Source organism: Myotis daubentonii, chromosome 12 (assembly GCF_963259705.1).
Source record: "Myotis daubentonii chromosome 12, mMyoDau2.1, whole genome shotgun sequence".
In the NCBI taxonomy this organism is placed as follows: domain Eukaryota; kingdom Metazoa; phylum Chordata; class Mammalia; order Chiroptera; family Vespertilionidae; genus Myotis; species Myotis daubentonii.
Genome location: NC_081851.1, coordinates 20012176 through 20024201, shown reverse-complemented (window position 1 = coordinate 20024201; position 12026 = coordinate 20012176). Strand labels below are relative to the sequence as shown.

Here is a 12026-nt window from a genome sequence, read left to right as displayed (position 1 = left end):
TCCCTCTATAGGGACAGTTGTGATTACACTGGGAGATGAGGATTGCATCATACCCAGTTATTGGTGGTTGCCCCCTGATCTGTCTTTCTGCTTGTCAGTTCTCCCTTTTCAGTCAGTTTTCATCACAACAGCCATTGTGATCTTCTTGAAGCAGAAGTTAGATCACTTTATTTCTCTTCTCACCATTGTCCAATCACTTCCCTTCTCACTCCACCTGAAAGCCACAGTCTTTACAGTGGCCTGTGAATAAGGCTCTATACCCCTGCCAGCTGTCCTTCCCTTATCCTGACTTGGTGTCTCTGCTCGACCAGGCCCTGGAGGGTCTGACCCCATCCTCTCTCACTCCACTTCAACCACATGGCCCCTCAGACATGCCAGGCATGTTCCAGCCTCTGTGCTTGCAGTTCCCTCTGCCTCGGTGTAGCTTCCCTCAAATATCTCTGTGGTCTTGATTCTGAGGCTTCCTTAGTGAAGCCTCTCCTAACAGGCTTCTACCTCCATTTCCACGTCCTTCTTCCAGGCTTTACTTTTCTCCACACAATTTTCGTCATGCAGCATGCCATCTGTTTTCTGACTTCTTGAATGAAAATGTTTAAAACACAGGGACATTGAAAGGCCAAGACAATGAACAGATTATACTCACTACCTAGTTCAGTGATGGCGAGCCTGTGACACGCGTGTCAGAGGTGACATGCGAACTAATTTTTTTAATTGATTTTTCTTTGTTAAATGGCGTTTAAATATATAAAATAAATATCAAAAATATAAGTCTTTGTTTTACTATGGTTGCAAATATCAAAAAATTTCTATATGTGACACGGCACCAGAGTTAAGTTAGGTTTTTTCAAAATGCTGACACGCCGAACTCAAAAGGTTCGCCATCACTGACGTAGATCCAACAATTGCTAATTGGCCAAACTTATTTTAGCTCCCGCTTATGTACACATATTTTTGACTGATTCAGATGAAAGTTCTAGACATCATGTTATATCACCCCTAAATTGTTTCTCATGCAGCTCCTAAAAGTAAAGATACTCTCCTACATACCATAATAATCATTATCACACGTAAGAAAATAAAAATTAGTTTTAAAAATCAAATGTTATCTCATAATTCAGATTGTATTCCAAATTTCCCTTTTTGTCCCCAAAATGTTTCTAGCTGATTTTTTTGTTTGACCAAGGATTGGCTGAAAGTTAAGACTTTTGTTTGTTTGCCTCTTTGGTTTCTTTTGATTGAGAAGAGCCCCCCCCACCTGCATTTTTTTTTTTGACACTGACTTCTTTAAGACACTAAGTTGGTTGTCTTGTAAACTGTCCCACATTCTGGATTTGTCTGAATGTTTCCTTGTGATATCATTTATAGTAACTTGCTCCTCTGCTCCTATATTTCTTATAAAATGGAAGTTAAATCTAAAATCTTAGTTAGATTTAGGTTCCCCATCTTTGGCAAAAATATTTTATGGGTGATGTGAGTTTCATATTTTGTTTCATCAGGAGATGAGACAGTCAAGCTGTCTCATTTTTAGAGAGGCTACAGTGATTGTTTGGTTAATGTGGTGACTGCTAGATCTTTTGTTGTTAGAACCATCTTTCCCTTTGCAGTTAGTAAGCAATCTGTGATAATTCTTTGGCATATTTATTTTACACATTTGTGTTGTTTATTCTCTGGGTCCTATTGGGATTAGAACCTGGCTTATATCTGACTTGATAGCCCATATCTCACTCTTATCTCAGGAGTTTCTCTCGCTTAGGAGTATGCTTATATGTGTCTGTTGTTCTGTTAGTTTGTGAGCTTATCAGAGGCAGCAACTTTCTCTTAACCCACCTTTATATCCCTATTAGTGCTGTAGGTTCACATAGTGGATATTTGTCCCATAGGGAAGGAAGCATCAGGAACCCCTCATCCCCCAAGAAACCTAAACTATAGAGGTTCTAGCCATAGACTCTTAGAGTTGGCAGCGATCTTCACGGGCAGTGTGCAGTGAACTTCCACCTTGTGATGAGCCCCAAGCCCCCTTTAGACCTAGGAAACATTCTGTTGAAGGTTCTTGAGCAAGTGTTTTGTTCCATCACTGAACCACAATGAATCACTGTTCTTCAGAGACCCGTGGACACTCCCTCAATGCCTCACCGTCAAAACGTGGGTTCTCAATGCCCCCACCTAAGAAGGCCCCTCTCAACACTCCTGGCACTCCAGTTCTTGAAGACTTCCCTCAGAATGACGATGAAAAGGAGCGTCTGCAGCGGAGGCGCTCCCGGGCCTTTGAGCTACAGTTCAGCATAGATTCGCCCCGTCTGCTGGCCTCTCCCTCCAGTCGGTGAGCGTGTTCTGGGATGCCTCCTGGGGTGGCCTACCACCCTGACATGGGTGCGTGGGCCTGGCATCTCCACACTACCTGGTGCATTCTGGGTCTTGGTTTTAAAAAGTTACATCATGATCCTCACCAGAGTTTTTTATTTTTGTTTTTCATTTAGGAATATTGACTTTTCAGCTACAATTCCAAAGTTTACAAACACACAGATTACAGAGCATTATTCCACCTGTATCAAACTATCCACTGAAAACGTGAGTATCTGCTGGGGTTTATCAGCGAAGCTTCTGCAGCTTGAGCACTGGGGAAATCTAGCCTTGATTCTATAGAGAGTGCATGATCCATAATAACTGTATTTCTATTCTCCAGCGACTCTTCTTAGTGTTGGTGCTTTCATTATGGTTTTACTGTTTCTTATATACCTTTGGTGCACCTTGTGACAGGTTGCCTGTCACCTGTGGTATATCAGCATGGCTTAGGGGATAGTAGTCTGGGCTCTGGAGCAGATAGTAGAGTTGTGGAGCTAATTGTGAGTTTTAGAGCTCACTTGAATTGGAATCCTGTCTCTGCCACTTATAAGCTGTGCGGCCTTGGCAAGTCACTCAACCATTTTGCTGCAGGGTCCTCGGTAAAATGAGGATGAGAATAGTGCCTGCTCATGGGGTCCCTTTGTGTGCAGTATTTAGAACAGGTCCTGCACACAATGAGCACTCGGGAGTCATGTGCTGTGACTCTCTAGGACTTGAGATTGAGGAGGGACACATGTATTAGCTGTGTCCCAAGTGTTTGTGGCAATTGATATCTGTGGCGAGATGTGGGATATCCCTGTTTAAAAACTTAGCCACCTCTTAGGGTAGCATTATTTATGTGAACCTCTGCTATAAATAACAAATTTTTCTGCAATTTTCTCTTTCTAGAAAATCACTACCAAGAATGCTTTTGGCTTGCACTTGATTGATTTTATGTCAGAAATTCTTAAACAGAAAGACACTGAACTGACCAACTTTAAAGTAAGAAAGATATCTACCTTCTCTTGCATCTGAATTAATGATGAGTATTTCTGATACTTAGTATAGCACAATCATTAAATTCTACAAACACATGAGATTCTCCCTTGTTAAGACATATTATTAACTACTTTACCTTCTTTTCCTAAACTGACGAAATGTAGAAAAGCTATCTTTCTGTTATGTTGTCTAATCCCTGTCAGTCTTAGAAATCTTTGTCACTTTTTTTCATAAGGACAAGTAAATATTGTATGAAGCTTGCTGTGTTTTGCCTGTCCAGCACACCCTTTTTATGTATGCGAAGGAACCACTGAGCTAAAGCCAGCCCAGCACACCCTTTTTATGTATCCCCACGAGTACAGCTCTGCTTGTCTGATTAGGTGGCTGCGGGCACTCTGGATGCCAGCACCAAGATCTATGCTGTGCGTGTGGATGCTGTCCACGCTGACGTGTACAGAGTCCTTGGGGGGCTGGGCAAAGATGCACCATCTCCGGAAGAGGCAGAGAGCCATGATGCAGGTATGTGTGTGGAGGTCTGGATTTAAGGTAAGGGCTTCTTAAAGGGTGTGGCAGATTGTTATGTGAGTAATATACTGGAATGAAGTCACAAGAAATCAGTTATCTCATCTTGTGAAGACACAGACATTTTCCGATATGTCTGTGAGAATTGGAAATTGACTTGTCTTAGAAACTTAATTGAGTAGTTTGGTTTCTCCTTCAGCTGAAGATCAGATGTACCTGTTGCTGTGAGAGAATGGCATGTGTTTGTCACAGTCACTCTTTAGAGTTTTGAGGAACTTGAAGTTCAGTTGCACCCTCCAAAGCAGTCCTTATTCCTTCTTTAGATGGAAGTGTGACTGAAACAGGAACTACTAAAAAGGTTCCAAAGCCCAAGAAGAAGCACTCGCACAAAACCATCGAGCAGAATATAAACAACCTCAACGTCTCCGAGGCGGATCGGAAGTGTGAGGTGAGGAGCCGTGTGCACAGTGTGGTCTCTGACTCATATGAGACGTGGGTGCTGAGCCTGCCTTGCTGGTTTGTGCTTGTTTAGGTCTCAAGGGGGTACAATATTCAACTGGTCTTTTCAGTGTCATCCTTTAGCCTTTCAGTAAGACTGATGGGCAAGTCCCTGCTTTCCCTCAGTGTTTCAGAATGACTGAGTAGAAAAAGATGGCAAATTACTGAGAAATCTGATTAAAACATTTCTTTCTTAGTACATGCAGCAATGCTGGCATTAGTGGACATTTATTCTGTACTTGCTAGGCACATTGTGCTGCCTTGAGCACGTGACTAGCATTAACTCATTCAATCCTTATAACATCCTTGCTACATTTTATGAAGAGGTGATTGAGGTGCAGGGCTGTTAAGTAACTTGCCCAAGATGGCACAGCTAGTCTGTAAGCTTGGATGGGAAGCTAAGTGTCTGCTCCAGAGTTCTTGCTCTAAGTAGCCAATACAATTCGGCAAACTTCAGGAATCTTCTGCTTACAGGAATGGTATTGGAGCTTTATTTATAATTATCACAGTTAATTTGAAGCAAACAAGTGTTGCCAGAATTTTTTAAAAATTTTGCTATTAAAAACAATACCTCTATGAACATGTATATACATACCATCTTTGCACTCTTCTGGGAGTATATGTATAACAAAATTCTGAGAGGGAATTTCCACTGCCCTCAAAAAAAGTTTGTACCAACTTACTCTCCAACCAACAATGGACTAGATTACTTCTTTGTTATCTCCATGACATTCATAAATGGTAATTAAGGTCAAGAAATTGGACTTGATCACCAAGGGAATGTGTGCATGTGAAAGAAGGACTGAGCCCTGGGATGCCCCAATTTTAAGAGTTCAGTAATCTGAAGGTGAAAACATCCAGTTGGTAGGAAAGCCAGGAGAGTGTAGTATCCAAATGAGGGAGCATGGGAGTTTCAGGGAGGTGGGAATGATGAGCCATGTTAAATCTGGCAACCTGAAGCTTCTGGTGAGCTTGGAGGGGGAACTGAAGTTCCTGTGGAACTGAAGCTCAAGCCTTCAAGAAAGGGATGCTTCTTGGCTGTGCTGGTGGCCCTGAATTTGGAAGAAGGGTTCGTGGGCCAAGGATCCAAAGGGCATGCTGGTTGGTGCTGGTGTCTCTGAGGCACACAGTGAGGCTGGTTCTGTGAGTGAGAAAAAGTAGGTTGAATGCAGCTACTGTTACAGGTAGGACCTCTCACATCTGGAATGAAGAAGCACTGCTGGGTGACAGAAATAGGAGGCCTCCATAAAGAAGGAAGTCCCTTCTCCCTGTAGCCCTGCAATCTCTCTCTAGTGCCCCCTATTGGTGGATCCTAACAGCAAGCTGCTGGCAAAGCCAGAATGTGGCCACAGACCCAGCATCAGAGAGAATAGAAGGTAGTTTTGGAGTTGAGAGGCAGTAGTAGCTTAATAACTGGCAGAGAAGGAGAGTGTCATGATCTCTACTTTCAAAAAAGTTCTGTTGTGGGCGGGGAGGGGGGAAGAGAAAGGCAATATGCAAAATGTTACCCATTGGGGAATCTTTTTTTTTTTTAATATATATATATTTTTAATATATTTTATTGATATTTTACAGAGAGGAAGGGAGAGGGATAGAGAGTTAGAAACATCGATGAGAGAGAAACATCGATCAGCTGCCTCCTGCACACCTCCTACTGGGGATGTGCCCACAACCAAGGTACATGCCCTTGACCGGAATCGAACCTGGGACCCTTGAGTCCACAGGCTGACGCTCCATCCACGGGGCCAAACCGGTCAGGGCCATTGGGGAATCTAGGTAAAAGTTAAGTGGAAGTTCATATTACTTTTTCAGCATTCTTATAGGCTGAAATTTTTCATAATAAATGGGGGGAAATAAATCGGAAGAAGCAGATATAGGCTGTTGTTTTAAAGAGTAATGGATAGGCAAATGGAGGGGAAAGTAAGATCTGGAAGTTTTGTATTTTTTTTAAATGGGAGAATTAACAGCATGTTTGCTTGTTGATGGCAACAATCTAGTGGAGAAGGAATTATGACAATGCAGAAAAGAACAGACAAATGCTAGCATGGCATCCTTGAACGTGTGAGAAGGGGAGGGATGGACAGCATTGATGTGCCTGGGCCGAGGAGCCCCACAGTGATGGGAGATGGGACATTCTCTTCTGGTTGAGTGTCCGTCTCCTCCCCCAACCCCAGTTGAAATAGGAAGCCAGATCATCAACTGACAGAGTGTGGAGGAAGAAAGTGTTAAGAGGTTTGAGGAGAGAAAAAGGTAGGAAGGAAAGAGTCATCCGGGGGTGGTAAGAAAATCGACTAGGGAAATATAGCTTGCTTGTCGGACAATACTTAGGGTCCATTTGATGGATTTGAAGTGAGGTCAGTCAGAATGCTTTGTTTCTTCATCATGATTAGCTGTGTGGGTGCAAGCATGGAGTAGTAGAAAATTGTATTTAGCAAAGGATTGTGTTTAGCTGAGTGAATGTGACACAGAAAGAGGCTTAAGTTAAGAGCACGTGCAGGGGATTGGTCACAGTCATTGCTTACGGAATTTTAGCTGGGAAGGTAGGTAGTGAGCGTAAAGTAATTTGATCAGTAGTTGTAGGGCCTGGTGGGATCAGACTTGTTGGAGACATCACCTGTAGGCTATACAGGTGGGAGGTGGTTGTCATAGAGAGGCACTTAGAATTAAGGGAATGGAGCCTGGCCGTCGTCGTAGCTCAGTGGTTGAACGCCGATCTATGAACGAGGAGGTAACGGTTCGATTCTTGGTCATGGCACATGCCCAGGTTGCAGGCTCCATCCCCAGTGTGGGGCGTGCAGGAGGCAGCCGATCAATGATTCTCTCTCATTATTGATGTTTCTATCTCTATCTCTCCGTTCCTCTCTGAAATCAATAAAAATATATTTTAAAAAAACATTAAAAATGGTGACTTAGGGAAAGAGACCAACAGAAGGTTTCGTTCAGGTTTTAACAAATATGTTCGTTGACATGTTATAAGCTTGTGATCATGTGCTATGTACTTGACTGGCATCTATTTATCTGACTACATACAGCCTTTCTTTTGAACTGGTATCTATTGGGATGGGCCTTTGCCTGATCAGTTAGAAAGCCCCATTCACTTTTTTTGTTAAATTATTTTATTATATATCTTTTTTCAACAATTTTTTTAAAAATATATTTTATTGATTTTTTACAGAGAGGAAGGGAGAGAGATAGAGAGTTAGAAACATCGATGAGAGAGAAACATCGATCAGCTGCCTCCTGCACATCTCCTACTGGAGATGCGCCCGCAACCCAGGTACATGCCCTTGACCGGAATCGAACCTGGGACCTTTCAGTCCGCAGGCCGACGCTCTATCCACTGAGCCAAACCGGTTTTGGCAACAATTTTTTTTTTAAATCCTCACCTGAGGGTATTTTTCCATTGATTTTTTAGAAAGTGGAAGAGAGAGGGAAAGACAGAGAGAAACATTGATGTGAGAGAAACATCGATTGGTTGCCTCCTGCACGTGCCCTGGAGCCTGCACCTGAGGTGCGTGCCCCTGACCGGAATTGAACCCGGGACCCTTCAGTCCGCAGGCCTACACTCCATCCACTGAACCAAACCGGCTAGGGCCCCATCCACTTTTGATTATGTGCAGAGACATTTCAGTCCAGTGTGTGCAGCTGTGATAAGCAGGCCCAGTGAATGAATTTGGTATTTTCTTTGGCTCCTTTCCATAACCTTGGCTTCCCTGTGTTTGTGCTCAGATTGATCCCCTGTTTCAGAAGACTGCAGCCTCGTTTGATGAGTGCAGCACAGCAGGGGTGTTCCTTTCCACCCTCCACTGCCACGACTACAGAAGCGAGCTGCTTTTCCCTTCGGATGTCCAGACCCTCTCCAGTGCAGGGCCCCCTGAAATGCCAGATTTAGATTGGGTAGAAATGACAGATTTAAAAGGTAAGCCCACACAATGCCTTTCACCAAGCTGTCAGTCATTAGAGATGATTCTTATAACCCTGGGGGGTAGAAAGCAATGGTGCTCTCCAGAAGGTTCTTCTGGAGTGCCAAATTGGGCACCCTGTTGGGTGGGACTGTTCCTACTTTCTGAAGCATGGAGTCTGAAATAGTAGTAGCTAGTGCTCTCCTGTTCTCGGCCTGGATGTGCCAGTCCCTCAGGTGCCCCATAGCAGCCAGTTCTCAAGTTACATATTGGAGCCAACAGCTAACCTGGAGTGTCAGAGTTTGGGCTTAGGAATATGGCTTTGAGAGACTTGTCGAGCCAGAGGGGTCTCGTTCTTATTTGTTACCAATTGGGCGGGGGGGGGGACCTGCGAAGAAGGGGGCATTGGGAACTGCTCACAGATGGCTCTGTGGTGGTCTGAGAACAGACCTGCCCTGTTGTCAGCCTCTTATGCTGGCTTGGCAAGGATTTTAACCCCCATCCCGTCCTCTCCCTCCACGCTCCCCCCTCCCCCCCCCTCCCCCGCCCAGTACTTTCTCCTCTTTTAGTCTTCTCTCAGATTTGTTAAGTAGAACAATTTTGTACTAACAATCTGTTTTCCAAGTTTATGTGCTCAGCTGGCGCTCTAATCCTGGGAGGCAGGTAATCTAGTTTGGGACTGAGTTGACATGATCGGAGCTGTGCACTGAGCACGCTCTAAGAGAGGGGTTTTCATTTCCCAACTATAGCGAAAGGCATGGGATCTGTTTCATAGTCACCTGTATGTGCGTCAGGTTTCTGCTCAAGGGTTTTACTAATCGTTGGAATGCTTGTGAGCAGCCTGCCTTCAGTGGGGGTGCCTGTGTATCTGCCCCTCCCAGAGAGCAGCCATTCTCTCTGCTCAGGGACCCGAGGTGACTGTGCCTCCCTCGACATCCTGCTGCTCTGACCCTTCAGGGAGTGGGGAGCGGGCTCTGCTTACCTCTGACCTTCTGTGCTCTCCCTGTCCTCGCCAGCACTCCTGGAGCAGTGTACGGAGGACCGCCAGATCTGCCCTTCCCTGGCCGGCTTCCAGTTCACAAAATGGGACAGCGAGACACATAATGAGGTGTGGACCTTTGGACTTTTCAGGGCTTTGGGCATTTCTCCAGCACCTTGTGGTTTCAGTGAGACAGTCTGAGATTAGTTCTGCCCAATAGGAAACTGTGGCATCATTTTTATTTAGCCACAAGTAGAGAAAACATTTCCTTTGGCACTTTTGTAGGGACTAAAACCTGGGAACATCGGGGGGAGCTAGTAGTGGGGCTGTGACATCCAGCCAGACCAATGGACAGATGGGTGAATTCTGGGACCAGCTTTGTGCTCCCCTTGCACGAGGCAGCCCTGCCACTCCTGGGTGCACATTTCTATCAGACTTACTCTTGAACATGGTTATGCCGTGGCCATTGGTCTCTTGGGCTGCTGTCAAGCTCGAGGAATTTCCTGCTCTTTGAGATTGAGTCCCTTGGCACAGAGTTTCCTGAGAAATTGTCACGTGTAAAGCCTTCCTCTGTGTATTTTTAGCCTGGCCCCTTTAGCCTACTTACTACAACTTCCAAAACAAATGGTCTCCATGGACAACTCTTTTCTCTAAACATGTAGCTAATGATGTGGAGTCCTGTTTCACATTTTACCAAAGACAGTACAGCTCCATTCTGTACTGCATAATATAAACTTCCTCCACGCTTTTCTGTTATGAGAACATTGGCTCTGGGGAGGGGGGAGGTATGTCCAGCGAGGCCATTCCTCCAGCAGTGACCGTGGTCACCAGAATGAGGAGAACTCTCTCTCTGTTCCTCCAGTCTGTATCAGCCCTGGTAGACAAGTTCAAGAAGAATGATCAGGTATTTGACATCAACGCTGAGATAGAGGACAGTGATGGCGAGGACATCCCTGATGGGCCTCTGGAGGATGACTTTGATGCCAACGACGAACCGGACCACACCACCTCTGGGGATCATGCAGAGTTCAGGAGCTGGAGGGACCCCTGCCGTAGTCAAAGCTGCCAGTAAGGCTCTCAGGGCCGTGGAGAATGTTCCCATGGGAGTTTCCCCAGATTTCCTGCTGGGGCAGTCTCATTCCATCTCTGTAGACAGCTGGGCTGCTGGGCCATGTTGTCCACACAGGTGGAGCCACCTGACTCACAATGGAATCATACCTGCCTTTGAATGTCAGCTCAGCTACTTATTGGTTATAAAACTGACATTGCAGTCTTGGCCAGGTGGTTCAGTTGGTTTGTGCATCTTCCCATACACCAAAAGGTTGCAGGTTCCATTCCCAGTCATGGCACATACCTGGGTTGCGGGTTTGATCCCTAGTCAGAGCAGGCAACTGATCGCTGTTTCTCTCTCTGTCCTTTATTCTCTCTAAAATCAGTAAACATCCTCAGGTGAGGATTAAAAAAAAACAACAAACCTGACATCACAGGAGTTTGTAAGGATAGAACTAAAATAGGTAAAGTGCTGGGGGAAAGTAGCTGGAATATAGTAGCTACTTCAGTGGTGGCTATTGGTTGCACTTGCATTTGGTAGCATGGAGGGTGCCCCCTTTCTGCATACTGCAGCTGGACCAGCTTTTGGCTAAATTGCTCCCTATTGTTATAGACGGAAACGGGCTGATGTGTTGCTTACAAAAAAAATGTGGTCCCTGCCTGAAGGATCAGGCAAAGTGGGGCTGGGCAGTGTTGGGTTACCAAGGGTCAAGCAGAGCAGAGAAAACTCAATAGGCAGATATCATTGAGCATATGGGGTGGGAAAAAGTAGTAAAATTGGTCTGTAGTCATTTATTTAGTAACCGTCTAAGAAAATCAGAACTTTCTTGGCCTTTATTATATGTACTTAACAGATTAGTATTATTTAAACTTTGAATATAATTTGGAAGCAGGATCTCATAAAATCCTATAGTGCTGAGGGCCCCTAAAGGTCTTGAATGGGTCTATGTGTAGAGCAGACACTATGGATTTGGGACAACTGAGGTGGTTGAGTGTGTATAAAACCTTAGAAGTCATCCAGTATAATTTCCCACGGAGGCAAGAATCCCTTCAAGAGCATTGCTTTAATGTTTCCAGGGTAAGAGACTGCTTTCTTGAGCTCATTTTGTCTGCCCATGTGGGAAATGATTCTACTGATTAATGTCTTCAAGTTGGAGTGGACATCAAGGGGCTGAGCATTTGGTACCTTGAAACACAGCATCTGGCCCTTTAGCACCCTCCTTGCCTGATTTGTGCTGTTGACCTGTGATTTGATCCCTGTACCCATCCTGTCTTCTAAGAAGTGAGAAATGGCAGGCAGCTTAGTGGGAGATTTTCAAATGTCAGAGAAGAGCTGTCACTCTTCCTGAACACTGAGGTGGCATCTGAGGAACTGACGATGGCAAAATCTCTTTCATTTGGTTACTTTGTTAGGAGCATAGATACTTGGTTTGAGCAAGTGTCTCCATTTCTCTCCCTAGCTCCAGAGAGAGCAAACTCTTAGACTCCATCCTAGTGAGTGCAGTAGGGGTGGGGTGGGGGCTTAGGTTCTAGTTAGGGTTTTGTCCATCTTGGTGTCGCATACCCTCACATGGTGCTGGCCTGTTTTGGGAACTCAGTAAATGAACTGAATTGGACCTGACCCTGCCATGGAAGCTGTGAGGTGTGGGGTAGGAGGCATCACCTCTTTATTTTTTTAGAATATGTTTTTATTGATTATTTACTTAATTTATTTTTTAGAGAAAGAGGAAGTGAGAGGGATAGAAAGATAAAAA

General features: G+C 44.7%; 1 protein-coding gene across 3 annotated transcripts in view; it reads left to right on the top strand.

The window, feature by feature from the left end:
• Nucleotides 1-12026, top strand: part of NCAPH (non-SMC condensin I complex subunit H) — a 57421-nt gene that overhangs the window by 22766 nt on the left and 22629 nt on the right. For all 3 annotated transcript variants that reach the window (XM_059659088.1, XM_059659087.1, XM_059659089.1), the window contains exons 2-9: nt 2104-2320; nt 2478-2568; nt 3232-3324; nt 3702-3840; nt 4167-4291; nt 8071-8260; nt 9260-9351; nt 10085-10290. In XM_059659088.1, the coding sequence (XP_059515071.1) occupies nt 2154-2320; nt 2478-2568; nt 3232-3324; nt 3702-3840; nt 4167-4291; nt 8071-8260; nt 9260-9351; nt 10085-10290 (1103 nt within the window). In that variant the 5' untranslated portion in view covers nt 2104-2153. The remainder of the gene's footprint in view (nt 1-2103; nt 2321-2477; nt 2569-3231; nt 3325-3701; nt 3841-4166; nt 4292-8070; nt 8261-9259; nt 9352-10084; nt 10291-12026) is intronic.